Source organism: Gavialis gangeticus, unplaced genomic scaffold (assembly GCF_001723915.1).
Source record: "Gavialis gangeticus isolate Ggan-Ray unplaced genomic scaffold, GavGan_comp1, whole genome shotgun sequence".
Lineage (NCBI taxonomy): Eukaryota > Metazoa > Chordata > Crocodylia > Gavialidae > Gavialis > Gavialis gangeticus.
The window spans coordinates 263,344,315-263,359,072 of NW_017729032.1; the positions used below are offsets into that span (position 1 = coordinate 263,344,315).

General features: G+C 43.7%; 1 protein-coding gene across 2 annotated transcripts in view; it reads left to right on the forward strand.

The window, feature by feature from the left end:
• The window catches only part of SENP7 (SUMO1/sentrin specific peptidase 7), a 78,143-nt gene that overhangs the window by 30,902 nt on the left and 32,483 nt on the right, over positions 1–14,758 (forward strand). For both annotated transcript variants that reach the window (XM_019523720.1, XM_019523721.1), the window contains 5 exons: positions 4,786–4,904; positions 6,457–6,623; positions 9,132–9,429; positions 10,494–10,663; positions 12,039–12,185. In XM_019523720.1, coding sequence (XP_019379265.1) covers positions 4,786–4,904; positions 6,457–6,623; positions 9,132–9,429; positions 10,494–10,663; positions 12,039–12,185 — 901 coding nt within the window. The remainder of the gene's footprint in view (positions 1–4,785; positions 4,905–6,456; positions 6,624–9,131; positions 9,430–10,493; positions 10,664–12,038; positions 12,186–14,758) is intronic.

Sequence of the window (14,758 nt, forward strand, 5' to 3'; positions counted from 1 at the left end):
TAAAAGTGGAGAGGTACCGGGGGAGTCAGATGTCCGGCAGGTTGTAGTATGTCAGAATTCCAATGTCTATATTGAGCCCATGAGTTTCTGTACCTAGGAGGTTAATGAAGTGCAGTTCATAGGCTTGTCGGTGAAAAGTGATTTGTAAATTCCCTTTGAGGATCAGTCCTGAGAGATTGGAGACAGGTAGTTGGGTGTGATAGATTTTCGGTGTGTGCTCATTCTGGTGCGCACGTTTGTTGCTTGGTGTGTCCTACATATTTTCAGTTGGGGCACTTAGTGCCCTGATGGAGATATGTCTTATGAAGATATCTCCATACTGGAGATGTTGTTGGCAGGTTTTGCATGTCTTGTCATGGCATGGTCTGGATCTGTTCGCTATGTTTTGGGCTGTAGGAAGTTGCCTTCTGATGATGAGGTTAGCGAGGTTCAGTGCTTGTTTGAATTTACAAACGGCTTTTCACAGACAAGCCTATGAACTGCACTTCATCAGCCTCCTAGGTAGTAGGTACAGAAACTCATGGACTCATTATAGACATTGCAGTTCTGACACACTACAACCTGCCAGACATCTGACTCCCCAGGTACCTCTCCACTTTTACCTGCAATGCTATATCCCCAACATCTCCTCCCACCACAGTCTGTCCCTCACCCCCTGGCGCCTTCATTTCCATTTTTACTGACTGGCTTTCTTGCCTGCATTGCATGTCAGCCTCTGGCTTCTTTACTATTCCTTTCATCCAGGAACAATGCATGCACGCACACAACTGTAGGTGCTTCATCAGCCTGACGAAGGATTTTTCAACCTGAAAGCTTGCTAAGATACATTTCTCAAACTATTCAGTTGGTCTACTAAAAGATATCAGCTTGACCCAAAGAACCTTGTCTGCCAGTGCCATGTCCTTAGACCAACATGGCTACAGCCTACACCCCTAGCACCTGCCGCTGGTCAGCTGACTGGAAGGATGCAAGGCCCTGGGCACATCCAAGCCCCAGAGCTGGGGCCGGCAGGGAGACTTCTTTGGCAGCTGCTGGAGAAGCAGCTTGTGCAGGAAAGGAAAGAAAGGCTCTGTCACAGTTTGGCTGCCTGAGATTCTGGTAGTGCTAGTGTGCTGCTTACTTACCTGTTGTTATTACTGTCCCTTTGAAATGGAAGTCAAAACAAAACAGAGCTCTTTCGTACAGCCCTAGCAAAAGGCATCTGACTAGGATTGCCTAATGTTAGTTTTTTTCTGAGTGAGCAATGCAATATTAGTTTTTTAAGAGAACAGCGCAGAAAGTAGAGACACCTGAACATCAGCAAGAACAAAAAGGAAATGGAAGAAGAAAATAAAATGCTAGAGAAGTCTGGTAAATGGACAACTAATTTTAATATATCCTTAAAAATTCCTGTAGAAACCTAGGTCATATTCCTCACCTTTTAGAAATGTTAAAATTTATGTTAACAAGGATCTCAGTCTCTTTTACTCCAAGCTGCTGTAAGTATTCCTTAACAATTAATTTAGGGAAAGCTACATTTAAAACAGGATTTATACTTCAGTGAATTGAGCCTGATACTACTTTGGTTCATGGTGTTCCTTTCCTCATTCTTAAAATTCTGATAGAAACACTGAGTATCTGCAAGTTAGCTTGATGCAGTACAAAAGTTTGATTTTTAGCTTATAGGATATACATCAGTATATGTATATTATACAGACGGAACCCATTTTTTTTCTTTATGGAGGCACTGCTCTTCTTACTGATTGTTCCTTTTATAGCCAAGATAATTTTGAGAAACAGAAATAGGTCAACTAGAATTTAGTCTTCAAATATGTTATGAAACTATTAGTGACAGTGAATGGAAGCCTGAGATGTGTGTTCTCATGTGACTAGGTATAGCTTTGGAATGATGTTGATTCTTGTGTGTATTTTTAGAGACAGTTTCTGAACATTTTTACATAGCTCTTTGTATTTGAGAGAATAGGTAAACGAACACCATTAACATATATACATTTAAATATCTGGGAGACAGCTACTATGTAAGTTTTACACAAAGCCACATGTTGGAAAAAAGTGCTGATTTTTCAGTTTTGAAATTGCTGATTGCTGTTTTGCAGTGTGCCGCCATGTTTATAAGTGTACTCCGTTTTTGGCTTTTATGAAAGGAGACTAAAGTGGTAGGTAAAAATGTATTAAAATGAGAAAATTGCAAGAGAGGGAGGCCAAAGCTTTTAGCAAGGGATGGAAACATCTTTATGAAATTAGTTTCAATGAGCCAAATGTAAACATTTCCCCTCTCCACATCTTCTCTAGTTAGTGCACTAAGTAAAAGGACTGAAGTGAACAAGTCAGTGTTTCAGAAAGTGGTTCCCATATAGTGAGGTTTCTTTGGTTTTTGAAAGATTAATTTCCTGTCTATTTTTTACAAACCTTTATCAACCTGTGCATTGAGGAGAAATGTCAGAATTTTTTTGCAGCGCATGCTAAAATGATGAATATGCAACATAGGGAGAACTATTTTCAGGAATCATATGTCATTTTTAATGGAAGTGAGCTTATTCTCTGAATATATTATACAAAGTCCGACAAGAACATTTGCTGTAAGCATACTGGTGGAACATTCTGCTAGTGAGGTGTCTGTCTTGGACTCAAGTTTTATTCTGATCTCCATTTTCTCTCTAATGTTTCTGCCCAAGATACTCTTGTGACTTGGTTTCATTTTTCTGATCATCCCTTCACACCTCTAGCTCCTCGGAGACCATGCAAATGCATTCACTTTAAGGTCCATTTTAACCAGAGCCATGAGAAAGGGCTGTGTTGTAAATGAAAATCCTGTCTGTTATGTATAGTGGAAGTAAATAATAAATGTAACGTAATTTCTAAAATATATGTAAGTGCATGTTAGAGACTGGTTGGTCTGCCAGTCCCCACCGGGGAAAAATACGGGCTTGTTATGCAGAATGAGATTAATTAAAATACATCAATTCTTTTAAATTGGTTAGAATTAGAAAGCTTGTGTTGCACTCAGGGGAAAAGTAGAAGCAGAGTTGCTTATGTTTTTCTCATCCGGGCATTTTTATTTTCAGAGGGGGAAGGTGTTTCAGAGGCAAAACGTTGATTTATTTAGAAGTGTTTAGAGCTGTGCTTTCCAAATTTTTCCTCAGCATGGCCTCTTACCCCCAACCTACAGCCCCTTGGCCCTGAGGTGCCTCTCAGTCGCAACCTGCAGCCCCCTGGCCCTACCAATAACGTTCCCTCCTGACCCACTGCTGGTGATGCTCACTCCCAACCTGCTGCCCCCTGGCCCTGCTGGTGCCTCTTCCTCCCAGCTTGCAGCCCCCCCCCACTCTCCCCATGTGTTCCAGAGCCAGGGCCTGCAGTCCCCTGTGGGAGGCAGCAGCTGCTGCAGCCAGAGCAGACTGTTGCGCCTGGCTCCTGCCCCACACCCCGTCCCCTCCCCTGTGGGTGGCACAGCTGGAGCAGATCCCCTGTGGGGGGAGGGTAGGATTCAGGCTGCCTGCTGCAGGCTTGGGGCTCCCTGCCCTGCTGCCCTCCCCCTGGGGCTCCACAGCCCAGCAGGTGGGACCTAATGCGGGAGGGAGCCCCACATTGCCATGGCTGGCAAGCTGAGCCACCCCCTGCCCATCCAGCAGCACTGGGGGCACAACTCCATGCCGTGCTGCACCTCACCTCGGCAGCCATAATGGTGCAGCATTCCTTCCAGCACTGGATCCTGCCTGCTGGGCTGTGGAGGCAGCTTCTGCCTGGAGCTGCTTCTGCCTCACTGCAGCCCCTCACCCTGCTGTGAGCACAGAAATCTTGTGACCCCAGTTGCTGATGTTGCGACCACATTTGGGGTCATGACCCACCATCTGGGAACGGCTGGTCTGGAGCTATGTATCAACAAGGTGTGAAATGTTCTATTAGATCAGACTGGTTGTAACTTTCACTCTCTCTATCTGTCTGTCTAAGATGCAAGGCAATAGAGAATCAAGCCCAATGTATTTAGTAGCCTTGTAATATGTGGTTGCTCTTCTTGGTAGTTCTGACATACAATTTAGGCTGCAGCGTGTTGTTGGGTACAGGATGTTGCCTAACAAACTGAGTACCAGGGATCCAGGTTTTCCATTTCTGACGGGGGAAAAATGGACTAAAATGCAGATTTCTCATTTTAGCAGAGAAACCCATGGATTTTGCAGTTTGCAGCAAGCTCTCTGTGAGCTGGCAGAGTTCCAGCTGGTCGGGAGCAGGAGGAGGGTGGTTAGGCAGGGGACACCATGTGCATGTACATGCACGTGGCTCCAGGCAGCCTGGAGAGCAGCTCCCACAGGTAAAGCGGGGGGAATTGAGGTCCCCATAGGGAGGGAGGGAGTTGGGCAGGGTTAGGGCTGGAGCTGCTGCCCAGCTGGGCAGTGTGTGGGGTTTGGGGCCTGTGATTTTAGCTTCAGTTACTACGGGATAGGAGCAGATAAACTGTTACAGAAGATCAGCCTAAGTTATCTGCACTTGTGATCAGTAAGTCACCTTTTAAAGTGGTGTACTTACTTTGTCTGCTCACAAGTTAAATTACTAACACTTTCTTTACAATGTCATATTCTTATGTTGAACACCTTTTAGAACATTGTTTTTCTGTAATGTCAATACTTGTAGCAGAGTATTTCCATGGGGAAAACTGAATTAGTTTGTATTCTATTCTGCCAAGTTTCACGGTATTACAAGTGAAGCAGGAATCCATAGTCTGATCCTACTCTGGTTAGTCAATACGACTGCAGGATCAAGGAGAATTTCTTGTTAATGTTTTTACAGGTATGAACAACGCCCCAAAAAGTCAGATGACAGTCTTTTAAAATTGACTGAACCTTCTGAAGAAACTGCAAGCAATAACATTGTCATCAGCGTTAGAAGACATGATGTTCAGAAGAAAGGTTTGTAGTGAGGAGCAATGTTGTTTTGCATTTAGATGCTTGGACAATACATTTAGGCTGCGTACAGACATTTCGGAAAGTTAGGGAGATGTTAGATTGAGTTAGCAGGGGGAGGGGTTGGGAGATGGAGGAGCAAGCAGGGTCTGTGGGGGGAATTGGGTGGCAGGTGGGGTCTGCAGAGGGATTGGGAGTAGATGGCATTTATAGCGGGGAATCTTGAGGGCAGGTGGAGTCTGTGGGAGGGATTGCGAGGGCAGATAGTGTAAATGGGAGGGGAATGGAAGTGGGGGCAGGCAGAGTCCATAGTGGGGATTGGAGGGGATCTGGGAGCATTTGGCTGGATTGGGGGGGGGCTTGTGGGATCTACAGAGGGGAGGCAGTTTGGGGGCTGTCTTCCCTGGGATCAGGGGCTATTTTTAGTCCTTTGACCCCCAGCAAACAACCATCACCCCCAGCAAATCAACAACCCCCTGCCACAAACCACTTGCCCCTTCTCCCCACCCTGACTTGCTTGGCTCCCAGCAGTAGTGAACCCCAGTAAAACTGGCACTGAGACCAGCTTGCAGGATGGGGATTCAGCAGGCTGTGGTGCAGCTGAGGGAGGCTATCCTTTGGAGGGAGGGGTTGGGGAGCTTAAAAATAGCCCAGTGCCAGGGAGGGAGTAGAAAAAGAACAGTTTGGGCCTGGGCCTGGGCCTGGGCCTGGGCCAGTGCCTGAGTTTCCCAGGCCTGGGGCTGCTCTGGGAACTGTACAGAAGTTCAGGACAGTTAGATCTGTTTAACAGTGGTCAACCCAATCTAAGTTAGGTGCACCTCGGAGTTAGGTTTAACTTCTGTACAGTTTACACTTCAGTCAACCTAAGTAGTCTGAGGTCTGCACCTGGGCAAACTAAGTTAGATCAGGCGGCCAATTTCAACTCAATCTAACCCGTCCTGAACTCCCCAAATGTCTGTATGCAGCTTGAGAGTCCCTAGAGTTTGGGGAAAAAAATTCTTAACCTGTTTGTCCTTGAGTTACTGTATCTGAAGTAGAGGGCAATATAAAGCTTTGCAAGCAGTATATGCATTGTCTCATAATGTTGTTTTTAACTGTGGTAGGAAATGTATAGGATGTGGAGACCACCATATCCAGCTGAAACGGCAAGAGGGTTTAGAAAGGCAAAATGTGAATTACCCACATAAGAATTTGGATTAGATAGTGAGGATAACACTCCTACTCTGAAGGTAGCTGTTAGCTCAGTTACATCTTTTACTAACTTTTGTGCTCCTGAAGATTTCAGGTTTGTCACTTTTAATTTAATGTATTCTTTAATATTTAATTTAATATTATAATATTTTTCTTTCTATCTCTGTTTTATTTTGGGACAATTATCTCATAAGTGTACACAAGAAAATTGGGGAAAAAAATCTCTTGTGGAAGCTAATACATGCTTTTATTTAAAACATCCTGAAAGAGAGCTGAAAATAAAATCTTTAAGAATGACCACCAGTAAATTGTATAGTAGTCTGTGTCCCATTAAGTGACTTTTTAAATATTAAATCTTTTGATATAGAAAATAAGGAAGCTGACCACCAGGATAAAAGGAGTAAAAATCTGAAAAACACATCTCTTGACTGGAAGGAAGCAAGCTGTCTGAATTCTGAGAAGAGGAAAAGAAGATTTGGGCATCTTTCTGATCAATGTAATACACATTCTTCAGAAAAATTATTACTGTCCTGTGTAAGTAGTAATTCTGTTTTACTAAAGTATTTTCATGCTTCAACAGAAGCAACTAAAATCCAAAGCTCATAACAGTATCTAGTAAAGTAGTCTTAATGGCTGCCTATAAACATGCAGAAATGGCTGCTCATACATGTGCTTGTTGGTGTTCTCATTAGAACACATTGGAGCAGACTTGATTAATCAAATCTGCTCTGTGTTCTAATTAGAACGCTGCAGCATCAAACATATTAAGCACCTGCAGGTTTAAAAATGGCCACAGAGCACTTTAATTAAACCTTGTTGAATAAAGTTTAGGTAAAGCATCCTGCAGCCATTTTATGTGGAGGAGTGACACTGCATTTTTAAGTAGAGTGGCTGCCCAGGAGCCACTCTAATTAGCTCCTGTGCCACGTCTGAGCATGTGTGTAGGCAGCCAAGTGCAGCTCCCAGCTGCAACTCAGAACTATTTCTGCAAAGCGTTCTGACTTACAGCATTACCCCAGACCAGACAGAAGTTCACTGTTGGTTCCAGGGGGAGGGGCATCTAGGTGCAGTCCGGGAGCAATGGCCATAGGCTTTTTTTGTCAGTGCTCACTGTTTTCACAATGGGAGGTGGGGAAAGGCAGCAGAGGGAGCTTGTTCTTGGGGCTCCCCAGCTGGTGCTGAAGGGTGGGGTGGGTGAATACCTCAGATGGGCTCTAATACCCTTGCCCCACCCTGGGGGGGGAGGGGCGGTTGGGGGGGTTAAAAACCCCAGACTGAACTCCCTCTGATCTCTTTCTCCCCCTCCCATTCTGAAAACAGCAACCGGCTGGGAGTTCAGCAGACACAAGTTACAAAAGATGCTACATTTTGAAATGTCATTATCTGACACCTCATGTAACCAGGGGTCAGATTTTCACCTGATCGGCCATTTTTGAAGCTGTCTGCAGCCATGTGCTTGTTTTTGGTCACAGCTTTAAGCTGGTTTCTGTGGCCAGATCAGGTGAAAATTGACACTTCTGTGTGCATCATAGAAGACATCACATGCCCCTAATTGATTTCTGGTGTTGAATAGAATCTTGAAGTCTCTTTCTTTTTATTAGTCTATAATGACACACACAAACCCTGATCCTGGAACATTTACATTCTCTATTTGAGTAGTTCCATACGAATTTGTATGACTAAGCAGGTATGCAGAGTTACTTTTGCAAGTGCTTTTAGGATCAGAGTCCAAGTAGCAGAATTTTACAGGTATGTTCCGTTGCTGCTTTTACTGCATCTTGCATTTTCAGAATTTTTTTATGTATATTGTAATCTAAGATGCTAAACTATGCCTTTAAAATATGAGTCGCATTAATTAGCGTGGCCTTCCAAATAAACTATTTTAAATAAATGTAATCAAAAACATTAACTGCAGTGTAAATATAGTATCAAAGCTTCCTTCACTAACAGAATCCAAATGCCTATGAACCTTGAAAGAAGTTAAAATGAAAAATTATTAGAGTTCTTAGATTCTTGAAGAAGGTATCAAGAGCAAATATACGCTTTTTGTTCATGAAGCAAGCAAAACTGGGAAAGAGCTGAACTGAGGGAATGTAAAATCAACGGTCTACTGTAAGTTGTCTTTGTTCAGTCATCTGAATTCTGTGATCAGGGCTGACCCTACCAGAGGGCGGGGCCTGGGGCAAATCAGCCTGTGCAGGACCCCATTAACATTCTTTTAGAGCAGGGTGGAGGCAGCAGCCCTGGCACTTGTGCTGAGGGTGCTGCTGCTGATGTAGCCCTCCACAGGGGGCTGCCTGCAGCATGGGGCAGCCAAGGTGAGGGCTGCACTGGGTCGGGGATGCTGTTGTGGCAAGGGGCTCCCGAGCTGCGGTGCCTTGTGCGCAGCAGCCTCACAGGGGTGCCAGGTCAAGCTGTGCTGCCGGGCGAGCACTAGACAGCACCTCTGCTGCAACTCTCAGAGCCAGGTTGTCGAAGCATGAGGCCCCCAAATCACGGGGCCTGGGGCAGTCACCCCAATTCACTGTATTCTAGGGGTGGCTCTGTCTGTGGTGATGATTGCTCTCTAAAGGCCTGATTGAAAGCCCATTGAAGTGAATGGACAGACACCCGTTAACTTCAATGGACTTTGGACTAGCACATAAATTCCAGAGGTCCTGAACCTGATTGCTATACAGTACCATTAGGTTCTGACTTCAGCAATGGTTGCTAAATGCTCATTGCCTTTCAGTATCAGAGACTGAGCTATACACCAAACATTTGTATGCAGCTTTCTTCTTTAGTTTGGAAGTGATCCTGATTTCTTGCAAGGTTGTTTCCTGCTTTCTGTAAATCAGTCAAATGTTCTATACCGCCATAATCCAGGAAGAAAAAAAAAAGAATCTTGGTTTGAATTTAAATTGAGCTATATTAAGCATACTTCATTCACCGTGCAAGCTGCATTGCTGGTTTGTCCCAAAGCTGAGTCACCTTAGCAAAGTCAGGAAATGAGCATCTTGCACTTCAGAAAAGTGAGTAAACCTTTTGGTTTTTGTTTTCTAGAAAGAACAAAGAATTAGTTCAGATCAGCTACCAGACTGCAGAGGCTCTAGTGAGAGCAACTGTGGCCACCAAGCTAACCTGCTTCAGGAAGATATTCCTAAGCTACGAAGCACAGAAAGCGAAGCAACATCCATCCGGGATGATGGGAAGCCTGCTGCTAGCTGTGCAAAGGAATCCTGCTTGGAGTCTCCTCCCAAGAGTTGGTTGCCTAGCAAACTGAAGGTGGACACATCGGAGTATATGAGGAAGTTGCGTAACAGGTGCAGGAGCAATCGGACATTTATACCAGCTGAGCCAAGTATGTACCTGCACTGATAGTAGTAATTATACATATTGATCCATCTAGAAACTTAGGAGAGGCAGGCATGACTACCTAGTATAAATATGTACTTGAAGCAGAAGATTTAGGTGAGAAATTGCACTTTTTCAAAGCATTCTACAAGCGCAGGATGAATGCACAGTATGCACCATGGGAGTGCATTGTTTTGTAACTGAGGAGTGGTACCTTAAGGGTGGGTGACATTTTTTTATTCTTCCTTGTTCTGCAATTGACTCATTATGGAGCTTCAGGTAGGTCACAGTGTACTTGTTTCCAGTTTCCAAAATGAGGGAAATGTTTACTTTCTTTTAAGGTGGTGTGCTGTGACTTCATTAATGCCAGAAAAATGTCATTCGGTTGTTAGCTAAAAGGTAATCAGAAATGCAAGTTAGATACTGTTGCACACACTTATTTTTATATCTGTACAAAAATAAAAAAGTAACATACTTTTTAATGCCTAATTGTACTGGAGTGAGTAAAGGATGCAGTGTTACTCTTAGCTTAGAATCTTCTCCAAGCCTTCTACTTCCTTTCCTGGTTATTGAGAAATACAGAAACAGTCACATATGTGTGTGCATGTATAGTAAAACACCAATTATTTGTATCTGAATGGTTTGCAACCCACTTAATTCTGTGGGTTGTTGAATAAGGACAAACTGCTCAGCTGTTTGCTGCAGCTTCTACTTCAAAGGTCGTTGCTCCCTTATCTGCTATAACTTATCAGCAGTCCTGCACAGCTGATGGCTGCAGTTGTATGTGTCCTAGACTGTTTGCAAACTGTTGTCTTTGCAGGAGGCCAAAGAACCTAACCATATGAAATATATCCCAGTTCTGTTGTATATAAGTGGGTTACTTGAGTTAATGCACAGCTCAGCTTCCAGGGCTCTTCTCGCAGTGCAGCGTTTAATGGTCATGAAGACCATTAAATGAGAATTTCAGGGTGTATTTTTTTTTTTCCTAAACAGAAATCTTCAATTTGATATGACACACAATTTACTCTGAAGTCTGAGTCTTATAATACAAAACTACATTTTTCTCTTCAGTTGTTCTTTCCAGTGACGAGGAAGAAGGATCTTCTGAACCAGATCACCCAGAAATGCCACATGTGCAGCCTGGGCAAGATGATTCACCTAACAGCAGAGAGAGAGAGCAAGACACTGAGTCTTTGCCAGAGGAGCAATTGCAAGATATAATCGAAAGTAAATCTGAACAGGTAGTCTGCTTTTAACCCATAGAATTTTGGATGCCAGGCTGTGAATGAATTTGTACATACTTGGGTTGCATTATAAGACAATTTGAGATGCGTAAAGCAGAATAGGTAACTTCTAGAAGCAGGCAAGTAGACACATGCTGCAGTCTTTCTAGGTCAGTGTTGCTCAACCTTCAGCCTGTGGGCAAAATCCATTCCATGAAGCCATGTCATGTGACCTTCAGTGTTCTCCATGGGTCTGAAAGTTGGGGGCAGGGGAGTGGACAGCACCTTTGGACTGACCCAGTGCTCCTACCCCGTGTGGGATTCAGCCTGCAGACCAGTCCCATGTTGCTCGTTTGGTCTTTTGGGCTGGAAGGTTGGGTACCACTGATGTAGCTTGCTAGGGTAAATTTCCATTTGTTATTTCTATCCCTGCAGCTTCAGTGTTTCTATAATCTCAAAATATCAGTGCCTTTAATAGTAAAGTTAGGGACTAAATAGTAGCAAAGGTTGGTAAAGAAACAGCTGTGGGTGCTTTTCCGCTCCCTCTACTCTTCCAATCCTTTGTCGCTTTTTCTATAGAGCCTACCAGGTATGTTGAATTTACACAGGGATCTTTCCCATGAACATCACAAAGGACTAAGTCAAAACTAGTCATTCCCTTTGTACTTAATGGGATTTGAACTGAAGGCTCATGTTAAAGCAAAGTCAATAAAACACTTGCCCATCTTATACGTGCCACGGTCATTGTTGCTGGCAGACTTTAAAGTGTCTCTGAGGGTAATGCAGTAAGGGTTTGAAAATATTATTGTTGCCATTCTGCGAGGAGGGGGAGCTTCCATGGCTCTAGGTCAAACAGTGAGGTTGGATTGAGTGGGTTTGCAGGAAGGGCTGTTTTCTATATCTGTATTGTCTTGGTCTTATTTTGAATTGTATCACTTTTCATAGTTTCATAGTTTCATAGATTAAGGGTCGGAAAGGACCTAGTAGGTCTTCTAGCCCGACCCCCCGCCAGGGCGGGAGAACAACAAAACCCCAAAACAAGAAACGGGACTCAAATGAGTCCAGCCAGGTAGGCATCCGGCCTCTTCTTAAAGACCCCCAGGGTAGGGGCCAGCACCACTTCCCTTGGAAAGAGAGTGAAGAGGCATCACTCTCTTTTCAAAGAGAGTGAAACTGGACTGTTACATTTGAGGGGCCTAAACTAGGAAGAGTGGATTGTTGCTTATCCCTCTGAAAAGGTAACAAGTACAACATGTAGTATAGAGTACCAGCATGAAAAATAACTTCTAAGAGCAACATGCACAAAAAATTCTGATAAGGTGGGGAAAAATTCTGAGTTTAGCAGGAGAAACCTCAATTAAGACACTATATTAAAATATCCTTTACTTTGTAGGTTTCATCTGAACCATGTGAAGACAACTCTTCCACAGGGTCACTTTCCAGCAGCACACCAAATGAACAAAGGGGTCCAGCATTAGATATCAAGTATGCCACTCTGTACATCGGGAAAATCAAAGGAACAGCAACAGGCTGTGTTTCAGTAAGTTGGTTTGTTGTTATTCCTGCCATTCATAGAAAAGACAAAACTTCAGTTAAATTACATATGTTTTGAATCCTAAAGTTAAGCTACATGCCAAATTATTTTGATCAAGAGATGTCAAGATCAAGTAATGTAACCTGTCACTATCTTTTGTACTTGTGGGTTCCATTCAGCAATTGGAAAAGATATCAATATTTGCCAAGGTCCATACTCTGGAGATTTCAGAGACAGAATTTTTATGAGTAGGCAAGGTTACTTGCATTAATTGACATAAATTGGACAGGCATGATGTAACAAGGCAATCTGTCTTTTTTTAAGAGGAAGCCCTGTTAAGAGAGCCCAGGTGCAGGGCATTTGGATAATGAGGTAGTGTCCCACTAGGGAAGATACCAGAAAGGCAGCAAACAGTGAGGGGATAGTTTGTAAATAGGAGGCAACCAGTGAGCAGAACAAGCTTGCTACTAGTGAGAGGCCAGGCTGGTGTGCTGCGGTCAAAGCCAAAGATCTCCTCTTGCAGGGCCTGGAGCAGGGCAGAAAGGTTTTGTTTGTTTGTTTGCTCCTCAAAGACTGCTTTATTTGGGAGGACTGGTAGAGGAGTTCATCAGGGAGCATAAACTGCCTGCAGAAACCAGCAGGCTAGGCAACCTGCTTATAGACAAGTTTTTTTTTTATATGTAAAAAGAGAATACACATACTAATCCTGTCAGGATTTACAATATTTACCCAAATTCAAGATTGCCCTGAATTTAAGATGACCCCCTGCAATAATTAGATTGTATACATAGGAAATGTACAAATTTGTTAAATTATCCATCTATAGAATCTAAATGTTGCAGGGTCATCTTAAATTTGTCCCCCCACCGTTATAACAGGGAAAGCAGTTGCAGGCCAGTGGGGGGCCGGGCAATGGAGCTTAATCCCTGCCCCCATCCCCCACCACTTTGTCCCTGATATCTGTCCACCCCACCACTTGTTGCCCATCTGTGCCTACCCTTCTTGCTGCCTCTGTTCCCTTTTTCCCCACCTTCTGCCCCCACTGCTTGCCCACATGAGTCCCTGCTGCTGAGCTGAGCTGAGCTGTGCCCACATGTGACCAGCCGCGGCGGGACTCAAGGTGCAACAGCAGTCCACCCCCGCAGAGATGGGGAGGGAGTCCACCCTGTGCCCCTGCAGGAGCCCCTGGGCTCCAATCCTCCCACAACCTTGCCAAGCTTGGGCCCTACTTAGTTCCCCCTGCTCCTGACTGGGCCACACGGTCAGTTGCTCACCATGGGGGTCTTGATCTGGCCCCCATCCCTTCCCTCCCCCACAGATTGACTTGCTGGAGCTGGGGGCAGTGGGTATGCACATGTCAAGCCCAAGATCCACCCAAAGAGGCTTCAGGATCTACCTGTTGATTGGGATCCCTGGGTTGGTGACCACTGGAGTAGGGAGATAGAGGTGGAGGGTCAGACAGCAGCTGCGGCTCCGGCCCTAACCCTGGGCTGGGGCCACAGTCACATCAGTTGCCTGCCCCCTCCCATCTCATACTTGAATCCATGACAGGGGGCTTGACACTTTGGATTCCTATTTTAAAACATCTGAGTTTGTTTTGTGAATCATGAGTAGGTGTTTGCACACCTAACAGTGCTAGTATTGCATGGCATCCTGAAAAAGATCTCACAACACTATATAGTTCCATGACGCTCTGCTTGACAATCACTGCCCTAAAACTTACCATTTAAAGGTTCTCTTCTTTCATAGCTTCAAAGAAAAGAGCACCAAAACTGCAGTATGGGAGATGCAGTAACTGGCCTGTCATGTCATAGTAAATAGAAATTACACCACAGGCCAGGGACACTGTGAAGTTTGGGTTTTCAGCAATTTCTTGACCCACTCAATATTCATACTACAGTGAAAAAAAAAATTCACAGCTTTTGTTTGAGAAATTGTTCTATCTTAGTTTATGTAATCACAATTTGTGGCTTCCCTTTACTAATACAAAGAGCTGTTGGTAGCAAAAGCCAATAAAAATGTTTACGTTCAGTGTCTCTCAATTTTGGATGCAGTAAAAACCTGCCCAAATGCCTTTGCTGTTAGCCGACATGCTGTTGGGTCAACACATCAGTACAGATTTTGAGATTTTTATCTTAGAAAACAGGTTTTGTTTCTAGTCTTTAAGGTAGTGAGAGAAAAACAAGGCCAAGTATAGAGAGTACTTTTAGTTTAAAATGACATCAGATATTTATTATAACTAACAAAAAAGCACCACCTTATGTTTGATAGTACAACTATTCTTAAATTGTTAAAATAAAACAAATGTTCACATCATTAAGTAAGGCTATGTGGAGTTAAGCTTTTGTTTTTGTGTTTAGACCCCTACATAAAGTGATGCAGTTTCTAGAAGAGTTAGGTATTCATAGCTTCTACTGGTTAAATAGAGTTTAGAGATTGCTCAGCACCTTTGTAAATCAGGACACTATTATTAGGTCCTTTAGTATGGATTTAAGAGTCTAACATGAGCCTGCCTTGTCTGAATTTTTTGCCCAAGTTGTCAGAGAAAAGACCAAAATAGTCATTTTTAGTTTATTCAG